This window comes from Bufo gargarizans, chromosome 2, assembly GCF_014858855.1.
Source record: "Bufo gargarizans isolate SCDJY-AF-19 chromosome 2, ASM1485885v1, whole genome shotgun sequence".
Lineage (NCBI taxonomy): Eukaryota > Metazoa > Chordata > Amphibia > Anura > Bufonidae > Bufo > Bufo gargarizans.
The window spans coordinates 240,839,119-240,864,628 of record NC_058081.1 but is presented as its reverse complement, the minus strand read 5'-3'; the positions used below and the strand labels follow the sequence as shown (position 1 = coordinate 240,864,628).

The 25,510-nt window shown below is 41.2% G+C and overlaps 1 protein-coding gene across 5 annotated transcripts in view; it reads right to left on the bottom strand.

Moving 5' to 3' along the window:
* Positions 1-25,510, bottom strand: part of MAGI2 (membrane associated guanylate kinase, WW and PDZ domain containing 2) — a 974,764-nt gene that overhangs the window by 49,118 nt on the left and 900,136 nt on the right. For all 5 annotated transcript variants that reach the window (XM_044280134.1, XM_044280136.1, XM_044280135.1 and 2 more), the window contains one exon: positions 2,597-2,735. In XM_044280134.1, coding sequence (XP_044136069.1) covers positions 2,597-2,735 — 139 coding nt within the window. The remainder of the gene's footprint in view (positions 1-2,596; positions 2,736-25,510) is intronic.

Here is a 25,510-nt window from a genome sequence, read left to right as displayed (position 1 = left end):
ATGCTTGATCGAACTGAATGTGCAAGGGGGAGGTATGGTTCGGGGTAGATAGCTGTCTTCTGAACTATCGTGCTATTGAATATGTATGGTCACCTTAAGTATGGTCTATTCTTATCATTTTACATTGCATATATGTCCTAAAAGCTCAGTTTTAAATTGCCTATTGCCTAGTGGTCGAAAGATTACCCACCAGCTTGTAGACCCTAGGAAATTTTCTCAAAACAGCTCTGCTACCCCTTTGAATAGAAGAACACAATTGCCTACCACAGTCTATGCCTTACCACCTTAGAATAACAAAAAAGGATATTATTCACCAGGTTAATCTGCCACCAATTCCAGCATTGTGCTCCAGTCCTCCTGCCAGTTTTCTTTACATGGTTCAGAACTGATGTACCTACAGTACATACCCCATATGACCACTTCAGCCAATCACTGGCCTCAATGGTATAGTGCACAATGTTGGCTGTAATGATCACAAGGTAATATGGGCAAGTCACAGCTGTAGCCATGTAAATAAAGATTGGTGGGGGCGTTCAGAATGCGGTGCTGGATGTGTGGGAGGATTAAACCGATGAGTATAGCCTCTTTTGCCATTTTAGCACAATTCCCAGAACCAGGCCCATTTAAAAAAACTCAGAAAATCCCTTGTGCGTGATTTATACTGGGAGTGCAGAATTATTAGGCAAATTAGTATTTTGACCACATCATCCTCTTTATGCATGTTGTCTTACTCCAAGCTGTATAGGCTCGAAAGCCTACTACCAATTAAGCATATTAGGTGATGTGCATCTCTGTAATGAGAAGGGGTGTGGTCTAATGACATCAACACCCTATATCAGGTGTGCATAATTATTAGGCAACTTCCTTTCCTTTGGCAAAATGGGTCAAAAGAAGGACTTGACTGGCTCAGAAAAGTCAAAAATAGTGAGATATCTTGCAGAGGGATGCAGCACTCTTAAAATTGCAAAGCTTCTGAAGCGTGATCATCGAACAATCAAGCGTTTCATTCAAAATAGTCAACAGGGTCGCAAGAAGCGTGTGGAAAAACCAAGGCGCAAAATAACTGCCCATGAACTGAGAAAAGTCAAGCGTGCAGCTGCCAAGATGCCACTTGCCACCAGTTTGGCCATATTTCAGAGCTGCAACATCACTGGAGTGCCCAAAAGCACAAGGTGTGCAATACTCAGAGACATGGCCAAGGTAAGAAAGGCTGAAAGACGACCACCACTGAACAAGACACACAAGCTGAAACGTCAAGACTGGGCCAAGAAATATCTCAAGACTGATTTTTCTAAGGTTTTATGGACTAATGAAATGAGAGTGAGTCTTGATGGGCCAGATGGATGGGCCCGTGGCTGGATTGGTAAAGGGCAGAGAGCTCCAGTCCGACTTAGACGCCAGCAAGGTGGAGGTGGAGTACTGGTTTGGGCTGGTATCATCAAAGATGAGCTTGTGGGGCCTTTTCGGATGGAGGATGGAGTCAAGCTCAACTCCCAGTCCTACTGCCAGTTTCTGGAAGACACCTTCTTCAAGCAGTGGTACAGGAAGAAGTCTGCATCCTTCAAGAAAAACATGATTTTCATGCAGGACAATGCTCCATCAAACACGTCCAAGTACTCCACAGCGTGGCTGGCAAGAAAGGGTATAAAAGAAGAAAATCTAATGACATGGCCTCCTTGTTCACCTGATCTGAACCCCATTGAGAACCTGTGGTCCATCATCAAATGTGAGATTTACAAGGAGGGAAAACAGTACACCTCTCTGAACAGTGTCTGGGAGGCTGTGGTTGCTGCTGCACGCAATGTTGATGGTGAACAGATCAAAACACTGACAGAATCCATGGATGGCAGGCTTTTGAGTGTCCTTGCAAAGAAAGGTGGCTATATTGGTCACTGATTTGTTTTTGTTTTGTTTTTGAATGTCAGAAATGTATATTTGTGAATGTTGAGATGTTATATTGGTTTCACTGGTAAAAATAAATAATTGAAATGGGTATATATTAGTTTTTTGTTAAGTTGCCCAATAATTATGCACAGTAATAGTCACCTGCACACACAGATATCCCCCTAAAATAGCTAAAATTAAAAACAAACTAAAAACTACTTCCAAAAATATTCAGCTTTGATATTAATGAGTTTTTTTGGGTTCATTGAGAACATGGTTGTTGTTCAATAATAAAATTAATCCTCAAAAATACAACTTGCCTAATAATTCTGCACTCCCTGTATTCACTGCATTAACTTCACATTTGTTCTGTTTCTCTCTATATTCCATTATTATTATGTTTATTTGTATTATAACTTATTTTTCATGCTTGATACCAATGTTTAAAAAGTTTGAAGTCTAATTGCGATATCCTCTGGACCGTGGTACAAATGACAGAGCACTCTAACTCCCATCTCACTCAGATGCCAACATTCACTGAAGGGTGTTTATACTACATGAAGACTGTGCACTCTAGAGGCTTTCCTCTGCTATACTAATAAATTATGTAAAATCTATGCATAAAATGAAGTTTTAGAAAAAGTAAAAAATCATGTTTTTTTCCCCTGAACAGTTCAACTGCAAATATCATATTAGGAAAGTGAAAACCCACCATACTCCGGGACCTGCCCTGTTCCGCGCTTTAGCAACAGCTTTACTCTCCTTCCTCCTGATTTGATGAGTTCTATTGCTCTTGCATGTGTCATGTCTCTTGTGCTTTCCCCATTGATTTCAATAATTTGATCACCGACCTGTCAGGTAAAAAAAAAACGAGGAAATAAATCAGAAAGTTTAATAAAATTTACATTTTCAAAGAATAGCATTTTGCTTAGCATGTTGGAGAGATGTCAGAGAAACATCAAGGCAAATGTGTTGTGATGCTTCACCAGGAGTCTCTGGCAAACTATGTAATTGTAGATAATTAACTGGAGCCTTAAAAAGTTCAGTTCTTACCGTCAATTCTCAGAATCAATGTGACACAACAGGTACTGGCAATGCTTTTCATCTCTTGTATAAAAGATTGATCTTCATGCTAAGCCAACCTGGAGTCTGAATCGACTCTACTACTATAATCTGTCATTTTTCTGTCCATGTGGAATGTTTTTTTGTACATTAGGCACCACATAGGAAACATAAATTACAGCAGTACCTATGATCACACAGGAAAAAGTAATATAGGCCTACTGTAGAAAACATATATGGGATAATCTTTGTCCACTGCAGAGTATTACCTATGATTTCTTGATATTTGTAATTGATTTTTTTCTCCTTTAGGCCTCTTTCACTCGGGCATCCGGGATTTGCTCCGAATGCGTCGCGTGTGCATTGCGGGAAAACTGCACGACTAGGCACGCAATTTCATGTGATTGCGATCCGATGTTCAGTTTTTTATCGCGCAAGTGCAATGCGTTTTGCACGCGCGTGAGAAAAAAATGAATGTGATACCCAGACCAGAACCCGGACTTCTTCACTGAAGTTCAGGTTTGGGTTGGGTGTTCTGTATATTTTATTATTTTCCTTTATAATATGGTTATAAGGGAAAATAATAGCATTCTTAATACAGAATGCTTACTAAAATGTGGATTGAGGGGTTAAAAAATAAAAAAATTAACTCCCCTTATCCAAATGATCGCGCAGCCGGCATCGTTTTCTTGCTTCTTCTTTCACGACCTGCAAAACAACCTTTGATGACGTAATCGCGCTCACCACGTGGTAAACCCGGTGACGTCAGCGCAGGTCCTGCTGAATGAAGAGAGAAATCTATGTTTATTCAGCAGGACCTGCGCTGACATGAGCGTGATTACGTCATCAAAAGTCATTTTGTAGGTTGTAAAAGAAGAAGCCAGAAGCCGATGTCAGCTGTGCGATCGATTGGATAAGGTGAGTTCATTTTTTAATTTTTTAACCCCTCAATCCACATTTTACTAAGCATTCTGTATTAAGAATGCTATTATTTTCCCTTATAACCATGTTATAAGGAAAAATAATACAGTGAATACACTTTAATGGGGTCCGGGTTGCTTTCATTCCTATAATCTCCTAGCAACCATGCGTGAAAATCGCACCACATCCGCACTTGCTTGCGGATGCTTGCGATTTTCACGCAGACCCATTCATTTCTATGGGGCCTGTGTTGAAAAACGCTGAATATAGAACATGCTGCGATTTTCACGCAACGTACAAGTGATGCGTGAAAATCACTGCTCATCTGCACAGCCCCATTTAAGTGAATAGGTCCGGATTCAGTGCGGGTGCAATGTGTTCACCTCACGCATTGCACCTGCACGGAATTCTCACCCGTGTGAAAGGGGCCTTGGTGACTGCCATTATTGATGAAACATCAACATATCGATACAGGTATAATACAGTGGCACGTTAGATTGCTTTGGAATTTACAAAGGAGATATTTAGGAGAGCTTAAAGGGGTTGTCTAATTTGGAAAACTATTTTTCAAATACTAGGAAATTTCAAATTCAGAGTTAATATAGGTGGATCCTATTCAGGATCGTTATCTCTTGTACAGAGGGGAAAGTTGTTACATAGAATATCTCTCATTCTGGAGGATTTAGTCTGTCGATGACCCATAGATATAAATGACCATTGTGTAATGCTTAAAGGGGTTGGTTATTTTTTGGGGGGATTTCTGCCAGACCCCCTCCACATGGTCCAACCTGCAGAAAGAAGCACACTTGCCTGCTCCCTGCCACTTCCTCACTTCGGTCTCCATGTATTAACATCCTGTTTAACATGACTGACTTCAGTGGTGATGTGTCCCTTATGAGTCACATGAGCTAGTGATGTGACACATAGGGGACATGTTACCGCTGTGGCCCTTCATAGGCTGCAGCGACCACGTAACCTACTTCAAACACTATGCTGACATATGGAGACCGGAGGGAGGCACCGGTAGAAGGGGATGAAAGAGCTGGAACCATGCTTTCCTCCACAGGTCTGTCCACATGTGTGAGTGGGGGGGGGGGGGGGGGGGGGTTGGGGTTCTGGCACGAGTCTCATTTTACACTCAAAACAAATGTTTGCAAATCTGAACCCTGCAGCTAGATTAAGGCAACCTCATTAGTGTTCAGATTGACTTCCCTCTAGGCAATAGCCTCATCCTACCCCTTCCTAGAAGCCTTATCCTCCCCCTCTATTTTCTTCCATAACCTCTATCTTTCTCTTTTATGGTTTTCTTTTCGTAATGAGCTACTGCATTCCTGTTTTTGTATCAGTCCCCGTACATTCTATATCCCTTGTAGCCACAGCTTGGCTAACATCTGCTATCACCTGGATTTTGGGTATAACGCTGAGGACATGGGTTGCTAGATGGCCGCTAGCACATCCGCAATACCCAGTCCCCATAGCTCTGTGTGCTTTTATTATGTAAGAAAAAAACTATTTGATACAAAGCAGGAAGTACAAAAATGCATAATACTTATTGAATTCACCTGTAAATTAAATTAAAAGTGTAATTTATATATTTAGGGTAACACAATGAACATTTAGAAACGCTCAGTGAGGGTAGCATAGCAAGGTTGAGGATACAGACTTGCCATTACATGATTGACTTTTTGCTATGCTTCTGTATCCAATCCCTGAAATTTATTGCAACTGTGACTTGTTTATTCAAATGTATTATCTCTTGTGAAAAAAATTGAATGTTAATTTTAATGACTAGGTGAAGAAGAACAAAGTGATCACTCATTTACCAAGGTACCATATATTTTATCGTTTGGGCTTAGGCTTGCACCACACTACTGACACTAGACCACTGCTGTAACTACCTCCGTCTCGAGTACATTTCACTTCCAGTGTCAAGGCTTTACACAGTGAAATAAGAAGAACTGACAATTTGATATGAGTGTATTGTAACAGTATAATACGATTATTTCTTGTTTCGTTCTTGCAGCTGAAATATGACAGATATTCAAATCTCATTTGCTTTTGTTGTGTTTTCTAACAAGAGTATTGATGCCATTATACATCAATGTGGCACAGATGCAATTTCTAATACAACGGGAAGTTAATAATGTGACATGTAAGGCTCCAGACGTATCATTCCCTTTTCATCCTCCTCTCGTCAGTAAATTTCCTTTTCAACAGTTTATTAAACCTTAAATTCACTCAATTTGATCAACCTTTCTCTTGATGTTTTTGTATTGTAACTGTAAGAAAGTTAAAAATAAAATCTGTTCTTGTTTGCCATTGACAAGACGTTTTATAATTCTTGATCACCCAGTTCTCATTTTTTCATTGTTGTCTTTCATGCCTGCTTTCCAAGAGCCATACCCTTTATACTTTTCTGTTGACATATCCTTAGGAGGACTTATTTTTTTGTGAAATGACCTGTATGTCTAATGGCACTATTTAACATCTTCTTGATCCCCACCATAATAGAATGTTGCTGGAAGTAGGTGGTTAGCACTCAGCAACCTGCTTTTTGTTCATTTACCCTTACAAAAATGGTAATAACAATTCGTCAAAAAGTCATATGTACCATACCTCAAAATGGCATTAATGAAGACCATAACTCATCCCACAAAAACAAAAAACAAACACACAGAACCATTTATCAAAAAAATAAAAATGTGGGTCTCTTACAGGTGAAACCAGAAGTTTACATACACTATATGGAAAGACACATATGCATGTTTTTCTCAATATCTGACATGAAATCAGAATAAACCTTTCCTGTTTTTGGTCAATTAGGATTGCCATAATTATTATTATTATTTGCCAAATGCCAGAATAATGAGAGAGAGAGAGAGAGAGAGAGAATGTTTAAGGCATTTTAATAACTTTCTGCAATGTCAAAAGTTTACATACACTAAGATTACTATGCCTTTAAACAATTCTGGACTGCCCATATGATGATGTCATGTGTTTGGAAACTTCTGTTAGGCTTGTTGACATCATCTGAGTTAATTTGAGACACACCTGTGGATGTATTTAAATGCACACCTGAAACACACTGCTTCTTTGTGTAGCATCATGGGAAAGTCTAAAGAAATCAGCCAAGATATCAGGAAGACAATTGTGTACTTGCACAAATCTGGCTCAACCTTGGGTGCAATTTCAAGATACTTGAAGGTGCATCGTTTATCTGTACAAACAATTACGGTATACGCAAGTAGAAACAAGATGCGAATGTCCAGCCATCATACCGCGCAGGAAGGAGACGGGTTCTATGTCCCAGAGATGGACATGCTTTGGTCCGACATGTGGATATCAACCCAAGAAGAAAAGCAAAAGACCTTGTAAAGATGATGGCAGAAGCTGGTAAGACTGTGTCAATATCCACAGTGAAACGAGTACTGTATCAACATGGGCTGAAAGGCCAATCTTACTCCAAAAGAAACATAAAAAAGCCAGATTAATGTTTTCAAATGCACACAGGAACAAAGATCTTCATTTTTGGGGACATGTCCTGTGGTTTGACGAAACTAAAATTGAACTTTTTGGCCATAATGACAATTGCTACATTTGGAGGAAAAAGGAAGAAGCTTTGAAGCCTAAGTACACCATCCCAACTGTGAAACACGGTTGTGGCAGTAATCATGTTGTGGGGTTGTTTTGCTGCAGGAGGGACTGGTGCACTTCACAAAATAGATAGCATCACGAGGAAAGAAGATTATGTGGAAATACTGAAGCAACATCTCAAACCATCAGCCAGGAAGTTAAAGCTTGAGCGGAAAAGGTTCTTCCAAATGGACAATGACCGAAGCATACTGCCAAACTGGTTACAAAGTGGCTTAGGGATAACAAAGTTAATGTATTGGAGTGGCCATCACAAAACCCTGATCTCAATTCTATTGAATATTTATGGCCAAAGCTGAAAAGGCAGGTGCGAGCAAGGCGACCAACAAACATGGCTCAGTTACACCAGTTTTGTCAGGAGGAATGGGCCCAAATCCTGACCAACTATTGTGAGAAGCTTGTGGAAGGATATCCAAAATCACACGGTTTAAGGGCAATGGTACCAAATATTAATGAAATGTATGTAAACTTTTGAATTTGCAGAAGGTAATAAAGATGCCTTAAAACATTCTCTCTCTCATTATTCTGGCATTTGGCAAATAATAATAATTATGGTAATCCTATTTGACCAAAAACAGGAAAGGTTTATTCTGATTTCATGTCAGATATTGAGAAAAACGTGCACGTGTCTTTTTATATAGTGTATGTAAACTTCTGGTTTCAATTGTAAGTGACACAAATTCAAATTATTAAAAAAAAAATGGTAAATGCAATAAAAGCCCCAAAATTCTATTGCAGAAGTGGGGTGTTTTTCCACACCATCACCCCAAACATTTTTAAAAGAATTATACAGTACACGAAATCTATCCCAAAATGGTGCTGTTAAAAAAAATTAAAATTCATCCCACAAATTTATATAGTTTTTGTTGCAATATTCTAAGATACATAACTGTTTTAGTTTTCTGATGGAGTTGTTTGAGGGTTTGTTTTTTGTGGGGCCAACTGTACTTTTTATTGATACCATTTTGGGTTTAACATTATGACTTTTAGATAATCTTTAAAAACTCTTTATAGAGACGTGAGATTGCCAAATTTTTCAATATTTGTTAAATTTACTAAACTTTATTTTACTTTTCTTTTTACTAGGAGACTTTACTATGAGATCACTTGATTACTTGTATAATACACTGTAATACTTGAGCATTGAGTTTGGGTGTGATTGGTGGCAGAAAGAGCCCCTTCCTCTGACCCATTTTTGACCCTCTATTGTCCCACTATTGACTCTCTCTGGCATCTAAGGGCTTACACAGCCACGATGAGCCCACGGAACAGACTATTCTACTCACTACAGTTGGGTACAACACAGCTGGCATCCGCTGTGTGTAGAACAGGCTCTGCATCTGATCCAACATTCCTCTTCTATTTCCAATATTCAGACACAAAAACATATAAATAGACACAGTGGAGTTAGCTGGTTGCATCACTTTGAACCCTCTCCAACTAAGGCTTAACTAGAAATGACTAGGCCCATGGCAAATTTTTGAATGGGGCCCTCTGTATAGCCATCTGTATAGCTGTTCAGATAACATGGTTGCTATTGACTGCAGCATCTGAGGGGTTAAATGGTTATAGCTGGGTGTCAGCTGTATTAAAAAATGACCCCTCTGTGTATGCAGGGGTATCACCATCACAAATCTGTCATGGGTCATAAATGGCTTAACCTTAATTCTCTAGGGATAGCACCTCAACACTCAGCTGCACTTGCACCAAGTTCTGTGCATAGATACATTAACTGAACCAGACTGTGTGCACAGATACAGTAACAGAACCAAGCTGTGTGAATAGATACAGTAACAGAACCAAGCTGTGAGCATAGGTAAAGTAACATAACCATCTGTTAGCATAGGTACATTAGCAGAACCATCTGTGAGCATAGGTACAGTAACAGAACCAAGCTCTCTGCATATATATACAGTAACAGAACCAAGCTGTGAGCATAGATATAGTAACAGAACCAAGCTCTGTACATACAGTAACAGAACCAAGCTCTGTGTATAAATACAGTAACAGAACCAAGCTCTGTGAATAGATACAGTAACAGAACCAAGCTCTGTACATACAGTAACAGAACCAAGCTCTGTACATACAGTAACAGAACCAAGCTCTGTACATACAGTAACAGAACCAAGCTCTATGCATAGATACAGTAACAGAACCAAGCTATGTGCATAGATACAGTAACAGAACCAAGCTGTGTGAATAGATACAGTAACAGAACCAAGCTGTGCGTATAGGTACAGTAACAGAACCAAGCTCTATGCATAGATACAGTAACAGATCCAAGCTCTTTGAATAGATACAGTAACAGAACCAAGCTGTGAGCATAGGTGCAGTAACAGAATCAAACTCTGTGCATATATATACAGTAACAGAACCAAGCTGTGAGCATAGATATAGTAACAGAACCAAGCTCTGTACATACAGTAACAGAACCAAGCTCTCTGTATAAATACAGTAACAGAACCAAGCTCTGTGTATAGATACAGTAACAGAACCAAGCTCTGTGAATAGATACCATAACAGAACCAAGCTCTGTACATACTGTATGTACAGAGCTTGGGTCTGTTACTGTATGTACAGAGCTTGGTTCTGTTACTGTAACAGAACCAAGCTCTATGCATAGATACAGTAACATAACCTAGCTCTGTGAATAGATACAGTAACAGTGCCAAGCTGTGTGCATAGATACAGTAAGAGAACCAAGCTGTGTGAATAGATACAGTAACAGAACCAAGCTCTGTACATACAGTAACAGAACCAAGCTATATGCATAGATACAGTAACAGAACCAAGCTATGTGAATAGATACAGTAACAGAACCAAGCTCTGTACATACAGTAACAGAACAGAGCTCTGTACATACAGTAACAGAACCAAGCTCTATGCATAGATACAGTAACAGAACCAAGCTCTGTGTATAGATACAGAAACAGAACCAAGCTCTGTGCATAGATACAGTAGCAGAACCAAGCTCTGTGAATAGATACAGTAGCAGAACCAAGCTCTGCAAATAGATACAGTAACAGAACCAAGCTCTGTACATACAGTAACAGAACCAAGCTCTGTACATACAGTAACAGAACCAAGCTCTGTGCATAGATACAGTAACAGAACCAAGCTATGTGAATAGATACAGTAACAGAACCAAGCTCTGTACATACAGTAACAGAACAGAGCTCTGTACATACAGTAAGAGAACCAAGCTCTGTGCATAGATACAGTAACATAACCAAGCTCTGTACATACAGTAACAGAACCAAGCTCTGTACATACAGTAACAGAACCAAGCTCTGTACATACAGTAACAGAACCAAGCTCTATGCATAGATACAGTAACAGAACCAAGCTCTGTGTATAGATACAGAAACAGAACCAAGCTCTGTGCATAGATACAGTAGCAGAACCAAGCTGTGTGAATAGATACAGTAGCAGAACCAAGCTCTGCAAATAGATACAGTAACAGAACCAAGCTCTGTACATACAGTAACAGAACCAAGCTCTGTACATACAGTAACAGAACTAAGCTCTATACATAGATACAGTAACAGAACCAATCTCTGTGAATAGATACAGTAACAGAACCAAGCTCTGTGAATAGATACAGTAACAGAACCAAGCTCTGTGAATAGATGCAGTAACAGAACCAAGCTCTGTACATACAGTAACATAACCGAGCTCTGTACATACAGTAACATAACCAAGCTCTATGCATAGATACAGTAACAGAACTAAGCTCTGTACATACAGTAACAGAACCAAGCTCTGTACATACAGTAACAGAACCAAGCTCTATGCATAGATACAGTAACAGAACCAAGCTCTGTACATACAGTAACAGAACCAAGCTCTATGCATAGATACAGTAACAGAACCAAGCTCTGTGTATAGATACAGTAACAGAACCAAGCTCTGTACATACAGTAACAGAACCAAGCTCTATGCATAGATACAGTAACAGAACCAAGCTCTGTACATACAGTAACATAACCAAGCTCTGTACATACAGTAACAGAACCAAGCTATATGCATAGATACAGTAACAGAACCAAGCTATGTGTATAGATACAGTAACAGAACCAAACTCTGTACATACAGTAACAGAATCAAGCTCTATGCATAGATACAGTAACAGAACCAAGCTCTGTACATGCAGTAACAGAACCAAGCTCTGTACATGCAGTAACAGAACCAAGCTCTATGCATAGATACAGTAACAGAACCAAGCTCTGTGTATAGATACAGTAACAGAACCAAGCTCTATGCATAGATACAGTAACAGAACTAAGCTCTGTACATACAGTAACAGAACCAAGCTCTGTACATACAGTAACAGAACCAAGCTCTATGCATAGATACAGTAACAGAACCAAGCTCTGTACATACAGTAACAGAACCAAGCTCTATGCATAGATACAGTAACAGAACCAAGCTCTATGCATAGATACAGTAACAGAACCAAGCTCTGTACATACAGTAACAGAACCAAGCTCTATGCATAGATACAGTAACAGAACCAAGCTCTGTGTATAGATACAGTAACAGAACCAAGCTCTGTGTATAGATACAGTAACAGAACCAAGCTCTATGCATAGATACAGTAACATAACCAAGCTCTGTACATACAGTAACAGAACCAAGCTCTATGCATAGATACAGTAACAGAACCAAGCTATGTGTATAGATACAGTAACAGAACCAAGCTCTGTACATACAGTAACAGAACCAAGCTCTGTACATACAGTAACGGAACCAAGCTCTATGCATAGATACAGTAACAGAACCAAGCTCTGTGTATAGATACAGTAACAGAACCAAGCTCTGTACATACAGTAACAGAACCAAGCTCTATGCATAGATACAGTAACCTAACCAAGCTCTGTACATACAGTAACATAACCAAGCTCTGTACATACAGTAACAGAACCAAGCTCTATGCATAGATACAGTAACAGAACCAAGCTATGTGTATAGGTCAGTGATGGCTAACCTTGGCACTCCAGCTGTGGTGAAACTACGACTCCCAGCATGCTCCATTTATTTCTACAGAGTTCTTAGAGCAGCCAAGCAAGGGGGGCATCTTGGGAGTTGTAATTTTACCACAGCTGGAGTGCCAAGGTTAGCCATCACTGGTATAGGTACAGTAACAGAATCAAACTCTGTACATACAGTAACAGAACCAAGCTCTATGCATAGATACAGTAACAGAACCAAGCTCTGTACATACAGTAACAGAACCAAGCTCTGTACATACAGTAACAGAACCAAGCTCTGTATATACAGTAACAGAACCAAGCTCTATGCATAGATACAGTAACAGAACCAAGCTCTGTGTATAGATACAGTAACAGAACCAAGCTCTGAACATACAGTAACAGAACCAAGCTCTGTGCATAGATACAGTAGCAGAACCAAGCTGTGTGAATAAATACAGTAGCAGAACAAAGCTCTGCAAATAGATACAGTAACAGAACCAAGCTCTGTACATACAGTAACAGAGCCAAGCTCTGTACATACAGTAACAGAACTAAGCTCTATACATAGATACAGTAACAGAACCAAGCTCTGTGAATAGATGCAGTAACAGAACCAAGCTCTGTACATACAGTAACATAACCAAGCTCTGTACATACAGTAACAGAACCAAGCTCTATGCATAGATACAGTAACAGAACCAAGCTCTGTACATACAGTAACAGAACCAAGCTCTGTACATACAGTAACAGAACCAAGCTCTGTACATACAGTAACAGAACTAAGCTCTATGCATAGATACAGTAACAGAACCAAGCTCTGTGTATAGATACAGTAACAGAACCAAGCTCTGTACATACAGTAACAGAACCAAGCTCTATGCATAGATACAGTAACAGAACCAAGCTCTGTACATACAGTAACAGAACCAAGCTCTGTACATACAGTAACAGAACCAAGCTCTGTGCATAAATAAAGTAACGGAACCAAGCTCTGTACATACAGTAACAGAACCAAGCTCTGTACATACAGTAACAGAACCAAGCTCTATACATACAGTAACAGAACCAAGCTCTATACATACAGTAACAGAACCAGGCTCTATACATACAGTAACAGAACCAAGCTCTATACATACAGTAACAGAACTAAGCTCTATGCATACAGTAACAGAACCAAGCTCTGTGTATAGATACAGTAACAGAACCAAGCTCTGTACAAACAGTAACAGAACTAAGCTCTATGCATAGATACAGTAACAGAACCAAGCTCTGTGTATAGATACAGTAACAGAACCAAGCTCTGTACATACAGTAACAGAACCAAGCTCTATGCATAGATACAGTAACAGAACCAAGCTCTGTACATACAGTAACAGAACCAAGCTCTATGCATAGATACAGTAACAGAACCAAGCTATGTGTATAGGTCAGTGATGGCTAACCTTGGCACTCCAGCTGTGGTGAAACTACGACTCCCAGCATGCTCCATTTATTTCTACAGAGTTCTTAGAGCAGCCAAGCAAGGGGGGCATCTTGGGAGTTGTAATTTTACCACAGCTGGAGTGCCAAGGTTAGCCATCACTGGTATAGGTACAGTAACAGAATCAAACTCTGTACATACAGTAACAGAACCAAGCTCTATGCATAGATACAGTAACAGAACCAAGCTCTGTACATACAGTAACAGAACCAAGCTCTGTACATACAGTAACAGAACCAAGCTCTGTACATACAGTAACAGAACCAAGCTCTATGCATAGATACAGTAACAGAACCAAGCTCTGTGTATAGATACAGTAACAGAACCAAGCTCTGAACATACAGTAACAGAACCAAGCTCTGTGCATAGATACAGTAGCAGAACCAAGCTGTGTGAATAAATACAGTAGCAGAACAAAGCTCTGCAAATAGATACAGTAACAGAACCAAGCTCTGTACATACAGTAACAGAGCCAAGCTCTGTACATACAGTAACAGAACTAAGCTCTATACATAGATACAGTAACAGAACCAAGCTCTGTGAATAGATGCAGTAACAGAACCAAGCTCTGTACATACAGTAACATAACCAAGCTCTGTACATACAGTAACAGAACCAAGCTCTATGCATAGATACAGTAACAGAACCAAGCTCTGTACATACAGTAACAGAACCAAGCTCTGTACATACAGTAACAGAACCAAGCTCTATGCATAGATACAGTAACAGAACCAAGCTCTGTGTATAGATACAGTAACAGAACCAAGCTCTGTACATACAGTAACAGAACCAAGCTCTATGCATAGATACAGTAACAGAACCAAGCTCTCTACATACAGTAACAGAACCAAGCTCTGTACATACAGTAACAGAACCAAGCTCTGTGCATAGATAAAGTAACAGAACCAAGCTCTGTACATACAGTAACAGAACCAAGCTCTGTACATACAGTAACAGAACCAAGCTCTGTACATACAGTAACAGAACCAAGCTCTATACATACAGTAACAGAACCAAGCTCTATACATACAGTAACAGAACCAAGCTCTATACATACAGTAACAGAACCAAGCTCTATACATACAGTAACAGAACTAAGCTCTATGCATAGATACAGTAACAGAACCAAGCTCTGTGTATAGATACAGTAACAGAACCAAGCTCTGTACATACAGTAACAGAACTAAGCTCTATGCATAGATACAGTAACAGAACCAAGCTCTGTGTATAGATACAGTAACAGAACCAAGCTCTGTACATACAGTAACAGAACCAAGCTCTATGCATAGATACAGTAACAGAACCAAGCTCTGTACATACAGTAACAGAACCAAGCTCTGTACATACAGTAACAGAACCAAGCTCTATGCATAGATAAAGTAACAGAACCAAGCTCTGTACATACAGTAACAGAACCAAGCTCTGTACATACAGTAACAGAACCAAGCTCTATACATACAGTAACAGAACCAAGCTCTATACATACAGTAACAGAACCAAGCTCTATACATACAGTAACAGAACTAAGCTCTATGCATAGATACAGTAACAGAACCAAGCTCTGTGTATAGATACAGTAACAGAACCAAGCTCTGTACATACAGTAACAGAACTAAGCTCTATGCATAGATACAGTAACAGAACCAAGCTCTGTGTATAGATACAGTAACAGAACCAAGCTCTGTGTATAGATACAGTAACAGAACCAAGCTCTATGCATAGATACAGTAACAGAACCAAGCTCTGTACATACAGTAACAGAACCAAGCTCTGTACATACAGTAACAGAACCAAGCTCTATGCATAGATAAAGTAACAGAACCAAGCTCTGTACATACAGTAACAGAACCAAGCTCTGTACATACAGTAACAGAACCAAGCTCTATACATACAGTAACAGAACCAAGCTCTATACATACAGTAACAGAACCAAGATCTGTGCATAGATACAGTAACAGAACCAAGCTCTGTACATACAGTAACAGAACCAAGCTCATTTATATAAAGCAAGAGAAATCGCAGTCATAATAAAGTGTGAAAAGAACCACACCAAACAGCCCACATATAACTTGTCTGATAAGACTGGAGTGGGGCTGTAACTACATATGTTTTATTAAATTGCATGCAGCTTGCACAGAATTTTCCAATTTTGATGGGAAATTCGTTAACTATCTCATGCAATTCATGTTAAAAAAAAATCTTAGAAAATCACGCAAGTTGCATGCAACGTCTGACTATACACAAAATCCACTCCCTTGTACGTCACATTTGGGAGTTTGTTACCTACGACATCTTTTTAGTTCGAAAGGAGGACTGGTTTGGTTTTATGAAAAAGGGGAAACCATTCCTAATAAAATATTTATGAATGTTTGCCTTTCCTTTTGAGCCCCACTAAGGTAACCCCTTTAACTGAAAATGATTTAGGGAGGAGCAGATCAAGGTTCTAATAGTGAATGACAGAGTATAATCAGAATGCTGTGGTGGCCTGACACCTGGCACCCCCAGCGATCAGCTGTTTCAAAAGGCCCCTCACCTCTTACCAAATACAGCACCATCCATTGGATAGCGGCTGTGCTTGGTATTGCAGCTCAGTTACTTGACTTGGACTGAGCTGTGCCTAGGCCATGTGACCGATAAATGTGACATCACTGGCTTAGGAGGCTGTGATGCACACTGGAACAGCTAATCAGTCAGGGTGCCCGAAACTCGAAACCCACCGATAAGATATTGATGACTTATTATGAGGATAGGTCATCAGTATTCTACTCCCAGAAAACCCTTTTAAGGATAGATAATACTTTTTTTCACTTTAAGAACTACGTATATAAACCTATACATGTGGCCGCAGCCCAAGATGATATAATGAAATAGATAAGCCATGAAAACCTAATCCCTTCTCTTAGTGAATAATAATTTGGAAAAAAAGACTTTCATACTAGATTAAGACGGACACAAGAAGCTATTAATAGGACAGTGGGAATCTGCCTGCAACTAAATTGTGCAGCATATGCTGCAGATAGAGCATTTAGATCTGTGCTTGTGGGGAAATGCGAGGAAGATAAAATATGACTTACAGGGTTTCATATACATGCCTTCTATTTAAAGAGGACCTTTCACCGATTATTACACTGTGAACTAAGAATACAGACATGTAGAGCGGCGCCCGGGGATCTCACTGCACTTACTATTATCCCCGGGCACAGCTTCGTTCTCCCGCTATGCCCTCCGGTATCTCCGGTCACAAAGTTATAGTAGGCAGAGTCTGCCCTTGTTCTTCTGTAGCGCTGGCCAATCGCATTGCAGAACTCACAGCCTGGGAGAAAATAACCTCCCAGGCTGTGAGCTCTGCGCTGTGATTGGCCAGCGCTAGAGCAGAACAAGGGCAGACTCCGCCTACCATAATTTAGTGACTGAAATCTCTGCCTACCATAACTTAGTGAGCGGAGATACTGGAGGGCATAGCGGGAGAGCGGAGCGGCGCCCAGGGATAATAGTAAGTGCAGTGAGATCCCCGGGCGCCGCTCTACATGTCTGTATACTTAGTTCACATTGTAATAATCGGTGAAAGGTCCTCTTTAAAGGCGATTGTTGGGCCTAGATCTCCATTCCACCCCTCAATGTTCATGGCATTATCTACTTTTGATGTATTTGCATTAGTAGGTTTCTAAAAGGAATATGCAGAAGGAATAATATGCTTTTTGCTGATTAAGAAAACTTTCTTTCTGAAGAAAACTAAGAATTTTAAAGAGAATGTGTCACCTATAATCTTTTCTGTAAGTTAAAACCAGAAAGTGAGATGTATATAGACTTTTTAATTCTGTTTCTGAACATGATTATGGGGGCGGCCATCTTGCCTGAGCTGTTCTTAACAGCATTTAGAGAATTGCTTTACAGCAGCCACATGGGACCATAGACACAATGCACAGGAGGGACCCAGTGGCGTACCAAGGGGGAGGGCGGGGGGGGGGGGGCGGGCCGCCCCGGGTGCCACTCACAAGGGGGGTGCCATACGGCCGCTGGGCCGCCTGTCTTTAAAAAAAAATTTTTTATTTTTTATTCTTCAGGGCCGCACCGCCGATCGCCACAGGCGGCGCGGCCCTGGATGTAATTGCGGCCGGGCTGTGTGCTGTGGGGCAGGGGAGGGAGAGGCGTGTCCCTCCCCTGTTCTTCTGATAGGCCGCAGGCACTAATTCCTGCAGCCTATCAGAGGCCGGCTCAGGCAGCGCGATGATGTCATTATCATCGCGACGCCTGAGCCCGGCAGCACACAGCAGGGACACAGGCCGGAAAAGGCTTGCATCGCTGCTGAGCTGATGGAGGTAAGTATTAGTTTTTGTTTTTTTTTTTTCCTCTTTGCGGGGGGGGGGGGGGGGCCTGGCACTATGGGGGGGGAGATCTGGCACTATGGGGGGGGGGAGCTGGCACTATGGGGGAACTAGCACTATGGGGGGGCACTATAGGGGGAGCTGGCACTATAGAGGGAGCTGGCACTATAGGGGGGGCTGGCACTATAGGGGGGGCTGGCACTATAGGGGGGAGATCTGGCACTATGGGGGGAGATCTGGCACTATGGGGCAGCTGACACTATAGAGGGAGCTGGCACTATAGGGGGGCTGGCACTATAGAGGGGGCTGGCACTATGGGGGGGAGCTGGCACTATGGGGGGGAGCTGGCACTATGGGGGGAGATCTGGCACTATGGGGGAACTAGCACTATGGGGGGGCACTATAGGGGGGCTGGCACTATGGGGGAGATCTGGCACTATGGGGGGGCTGGCACTATGGGGGAACTAGCACTAGGGGGAGCTGGCACTATAGGGGGGCTGGCACTATGGGGGGAGCTGGCACTATGGGGGCATTTCTTACTGGCACATTATGGGGGGGCACCATGGGGGAGAGGAGCACTATGGGGGTATCTGGGGGCTCTAAAGGGGCTTTTTTTTATTATTGGCACATTCTGGGGGGCACTATAGGGGAGAGCAGCACTATGGGGCATCTGGTGTTACTATACGGGCATTATTTGGGGGCACTATGGGGAAGTGGGGGCTCTAAAGTGGTCTTTTGTATTGGAACATTATGGGGGGCACTATGGCATTTGGTGGCACTAAGGGGGCATTTTTTACTGGCACATTATGGGAGGCACTATAGGGGAGAGCGGCACTATGGGGGAGTGGAGCACTATTGAGGCATATGGTGGCACTAAGAAGGGGCATTTTTTTACTGGCACATTGTGGGGGAGGAGCACTATAGGGGCATCTGCTGGGGGCACTAAGGGGCATTTTTTTACTGGCATATTATGGGGGACACTATGGGGAAGGGGGAGAGGAGCAGTATGAGGGCATTTACTGGGGCACTATATAGGGGTATTTTATACTGGCATACATTATGGGGACATTAGCTCAACTGCAGGCACTAAGCGGGGGTATTTCATGTACTGTCATATTATAGGGAAAATTAGTACTACTAGCGGGTATTATGGGGAGCTTTACTACTACTGGGGGCTATGAGGAACATGATTACTAGGGCACTATAGGGGCATTATTACTACTAAGTGTGCTCTGGCAGAGAATTATTTCTATTGGTGGGATTTTGGGGAGCACTGTTACTTTGGGGGCACACTGGCACACACAGTATCAGCTTAGAACAATTATTTTTGGGGGACATTATCTTTATACTATTAGTGTCTTAGTTATTTTTATTTTTTAGAGCACTGTGTGCCAATAATTGTTTAAGGGGCACTATCTGTGTGGTAGCAGTATTCCCAGGGGTACTGTTTCTGCAGTATAGTATTGGGGGCACTATCTGTGTGGTAGTAGTATTTCCAGGGGGACTGTTTCTGCAGTATAGTATTGGGGGTGGCAGGAAACTAATGTCTGTTTCTCAATCTCTGCAGAGACGGGAGATGGCAGAAAAATCATCATGGCGGTCTGGTCTGAATGGAGAAGATGAGGAAAGAGAACGTCTACAACAAAGGTGACATCACTGCATGTAAGAGGTATGTGGCGCTATGTAGGAGAGGAGATGCCCCTTATGAACCACTGATCACCCCTGATCACCCCATATAGACTCCCTGATCACCCCCCTGTCATTGATCACCCCCTCATTGATCACCCCCCTGTAAGGCTCCATTCAGAGGTCCGTATGATTTTTACGGATCCACTGATACATGGATCGGATCCGCAAAACACATGCGGATGTCTGAATGGAGCCTTACAGGGGGGTGATCAATGACAGAGGGGTGATCACCCATATAGACTCCCTGATCACCTCCGTCATTGATCACCCCTCTGTAAGGCTCCATTCAGACGTCCATATGATTTTTACGGATCCACTGATACATGGATCGGATCCGCAAAACACATGCGGATGTCTGAATGTTTTGTAATAAATATTATTGAAAACATTGAAAAAAGTTTGTGCATGTTTTCTTAACTTTCTTGGGGGGGGGGGGGGGGGGGGGGTTCGCCCCGGGTGCCAAATGCTCTAGGTACGCTCCTGGAGGGACCATATTGGCGTCCAAAGGAGCGTTTTCTAGGCCATGCAGAGGTCATTGTACAAAGGGTGAGTAGACAAGCTGTGATTACACCAATTGTGAACAGTAGATCCTGTGATCCTATATATAGGTGTTTATTTCTTTGATGATAATGGGAAGGCTGCTGAAAAGTGACCTGTACACACCACGTGGCACTTAATATTAGTCTTACTGGCCAGTTCGAAAATTGCAGGGTTACCCCATCCATGTTTGCAACGGGCCAGCCACCACCATCTTGATTGAGGATCTCGCTGCGCGAGATTTTGTGCTAGATATTCCATCTGGCTGGGGCGTAATTTAAATTTTCTATTTTTTTTATTTTACACCCCGATTATTGCTATCAGATGCCGTGATCATGTATGAAAGCGGCATCTGAAGGATACAATCACCGCTCCCCATCATTGCACCCACTACTCACAAAGAAATGTACTTCATGGCAAAGTAATTTGTCACAAAGCGAATTTTTGGGGTAAAATTCGTCGAAACAGATTAATATAATTTTTGAATACTTTGCTTATCTCTAATTGGGACCACAGCATTTGAGGCGACTTTCCCTGGAACACTGCACTGCTGTTGTTGGGCCCCTTAGTCCTGCCACCTGCGGGCGCTGCATCGCGGCAGTGGTGATCGACATGTGGTGCTGCGCTAAAGTAGAGTAGGGACTTACGTGAACGAGGCTAACTAGACATGGTTAGTGGGCCTATGCATTTTGAGCAAAGCGTATACCAAGTGTCTCAATGGAGATGTTTATAAGTGATGCTGAGAAGCAACAGCTCAATGCATGACATGTGTACGGGAGATCCATGTCTTTTTTTCTCTACAGATTGTCAAATTAGGCAGGCAGATCCAAAAAACATACTGACAGGTTAAATGGCTTTTTATGAAATGTACTCTAGCGTGCGTGCACTTGAGATAGAGAAATTAGACTGCGAACCTCAGTGGGGACAAGCTATGATGACAGCCTCTGTACTGTGGAATATGATGCTTCTCTATAAACAGCCTGTTTACTGTAATACTTTATTACCCAATAGTATACAGTACATTGAGCACTGTGTCAGAAACATGGGCTTAGTAGTCACATGAGACAATGCAAGCTCACATGCAAAAATGTGAATACAGAATGAAAACTCGGAATACTGATTTATACAATACATGGTTTTATCTACTCTGTGTAGGTGAAGGTACCACTAAATGCTCTGTAGTCTCACTCAATGGACCTAGAAGCTTCATAATAAGCATCTTAATACCAGAAAATGAATCCCATGCAGCAAGGGTAGTATTTTTATTTCTCTGATATTGATTCTTTTTTAGTCTTTCGAGACACGGAGCGGGAGAAGCCAGAAAGCCACATCTATTATTTAATCCAAGCAAACAATAAGAGGCTGATACATAATACAATGTCTGGGGACCTGTTGGTTTAATCTCTTCTACTGACAAGGCACATTGATGTATTAGAGTATTTTCAACCAGCCTTGGTAGCAAGTAATAGTTCAGTAGATACATGGCAGTTCTGTAATGTTCACTTCTTCTCCCCGAAGCAGTTAATGAACACTAGAGCCTTAGTGCAGATTTCAGCTGAAACGGTAGGTGAATTCAGTTCAAGCATTAAGGGAAAGGAAGCCTACAGTTAATTTCTCACAATCCCTTTCTCTTGGAAGGGCAACTTGTACCAAGTGGAATTGGAATCAACATTGCTGGGAGCTAAAGCATAAAAGTGAAAGGAGAGAGATTTGTATACAGAAAGAACAAAATTCCCCTATGGAAACAGTGCCCATAAATAGTCTATGAAGGGTAATTGTATTACATATACTGAGATAGAGTGCACCCAATCTAAAGTATATATATATATATATATATATATATATATATATATATATATATATATAGCTTTATTCCCACGGATACTCTTTGGCCTCAAGCACATTCTTGTATTATGGAAGATTTAATAGGAAAATGCATCATCAGAAGGCACATTATATAGTTTTTTCTAGGCAACACAGATGCATCATAAGAGGGGCACAGAGCGTGCCTACCTGGGCATAGATAGAGAATTTACAAAAATATCATTCAATGGCTATTAAAGTGGTTGTTCACACTACAGATATTGATAACCTGTCCTCAGGATAGGTCATCAATATCATGTCGGTGGAGTTCTGACACCCGGCACCCCCACCAATTAGCCATTTTGGGCAGCTGCAATGCTAGAAACTATACATTGTAGGGAATGGAAGCAGAAGGCTCCACACACATGGGGTAGCAGTGCTGGATGTTGGACCCTCACCAATCTAATACTGATGACCTATGTATGTATGTATCTATCTATCTACCTATATATCTTTATAAGTGGTCCAATTAGCAAACTGAAACTTTAGACTAAATGCTAAGTTATTTGAATATTTAAGGCCATCTGTCAGCAGATTTGTGCCTATGAAACCGCCTGACCTGATACATGTGCGCTTGGCAGCTGAAGGCACCTGTGTTGGTCCCATGGTTATATGTGCCCGCATTGCTGAGAAAAATAGTGTTTTAATATATGCAAATGAGTCTCTAGGAGCAACAGGGCCATTGCTGGTATTCCTAGAGGCTCAGCTCTCTCTGCAACTGCCGCACCCTGTGCACTTTGATTGACTTTAGGAGATGTCAGGGTCAGGCATGATCAGGTTTACACTGCCTGGTCCTGTGAGTCAAAGTGTAGAGGGCACAGTAGTTGCAGAGAAAGCAGAGCTTCGATGTGTAATGGTAACGTCCCCATTGCTCCTAGAGGCTCATTTGCATAAACTAAATCGTTTTTCTCAGTAGTGTAGAACATGTGAACATGGGACCAACACAGATGCCTTCAGCTGCCAAGCGCACATGTAACAGGTACGACAGTCTCATAGGTAAAAATCTGCTGACAGATGGCCTGTTATAAATATTTTATGTTGAAAAATTGCTGCCAATGTATGTATATTACTGACTCATACTGTCAAAAATAAAGCAGATGATGCTGTATGTTAGAGCTTCCAATCGGTTAAAAAAGTATTATTTTGGCGATTGTCTTTTTCCAGTTTTTGGCTTACCATTTAGTTGTATGGTTAGTTCAACTCCAAACCTTTCTTCCATTGCTTGCTATGAAACGTACAAATAGAAGAGTGTCATAAATAATGGATAAGCTGTGTTAACTTCCAGCTTCCATCACGCAGAATCAATCAAGCAAAAAAAAAAAAGGACTAAAGAGATCCTCGTTGTAAGAGGTACGTGTTCGTTAACCTCTTTCCTGGAGATATTTGCTTGTCACTTTTAAATCAGTGATTTTTCTATGTTATCAACATCAGAAAGAAGCACGTTCCGTGCAGTGTTTCAGAGTGGACTTTACAGGTCCAGAACATGGCTATGTTTAATGCAATTGCCTTGTTCTTGTGAATGACTGCAATCTTCAGCAGTCCGGAAAAAGCTGCTGTGAGATGGCACATTAGTTACAAAGGATTTGGGAAGAATATCTGGGTGGAAAAGTGTGCTTGCAGATGATATGGCAAAGCTAGGCCTTAAGTACTTTAAGAGTTTTATTGACAGATGAGCAGTAAAGGTATTAGAACTGAAATGCGTGGGGACCATGGCTAGAAAGTGATTAAAAATGCCAATACTAAGAAACTTGCATAAGTAAATGTAGCTTCCTGCATTACTTATTTATCTGACCCTTCTATGACAATGTCTTGTTCAATGAGACCACCACTTTCTCTACCTCATGAGTGATGTGTTACCCATAACTGGTCACAAAAGCTGTAGTATATATTACATGCAGACCAGACTGGCCCATTGGAGGGCTGCAGGGTAAGGGAGCGGACGTTGGAGCCAATCACTTGTCATTACGATCTATTCTGTATGGGTTGATTTACAGTAACCTATCAGATCTTATTGATAGGTTCTTTATGCAATGCAATGATAACATTTACAATGCAAATGATAGGAATATTGGGAAGATTTATTAAGGCCGGCATTGTGCACGCAGGTCTTCATTTGTGCTGAGCTGCACACCTTAATAATTGTGGTTCAGACTGGAGTAGATTTCTAGTGCCATGTGTGCCAGTTGGCTTGTGGACCTGTTAAATGAGTAAGGTCACAGAGGTCTGCGGCCAGCCTCCTCCTGCCAAGGCTTTTTTGAAACATAACAAAGTCTCAAATTTTGTTGCAAAGCTGCACTTGTGACAAAATGTAAGACTTTTCTGCACTGCAAAACTGTTGTACAACTATAAGAAATCTCCCCATTATTTATATACAGCAGATGGAAAGCCCTTTGAATAATTTCCTGTGGTGGAATAAAAAAAACCTAGTCTAGCACTGCTATCAATACTGACTGTATCACAACTGTGCTTGTTTAATTCCCTAAAGTGTATTTTACGACAAAGATGCCACAATGTTTGTCTTTCATCCTCAACTGTTTGATTGTAATGTTGTAACAGACTGTATCTTCAGGTATAGTGTGATGATGTCACATTAGACTTTGTCTTCAACTATATGCTGTGTTCCATTGGAATGATGTCATAATGTATTTTGCCTTTATATGTTGTATTTTACTGTGCTAATGATAAAACAATAGCATGTGACTTTATTTATGTGTTCCATTTTGATTATGTCACAATGGACTTTGTTTTCCATTAATAAGTGTACTATATTGTGATGATGTCACAATTCTGTTTCTAGGGTGTGGTCTGTTGTGGCAAAGTGAAAGTGAATTGTGTCTTCTTCAATAAAAATTAATCTGTATAGTGCCACCTGCTCTTTGTTTTTTTCCTTATTTCTTTGACCTGATCACTGAGATGGCCGCACATGCTCAGTTTCATCCTCCAACTGCATCCTGAGCTGTGATAGGGAGAGCATGGACACACCTCCAGAGCTGTGATAGGGAGAGCTTAGACACGCCCACTTTGCTGCAGCAGAAAAGACACTCCCCCTGAGCTGTCAGCTTGATATAAATCTAGCAGAACTATGAATAGGGAAACGAGGATGTGAAGTACAGGGCTGGTTTTAA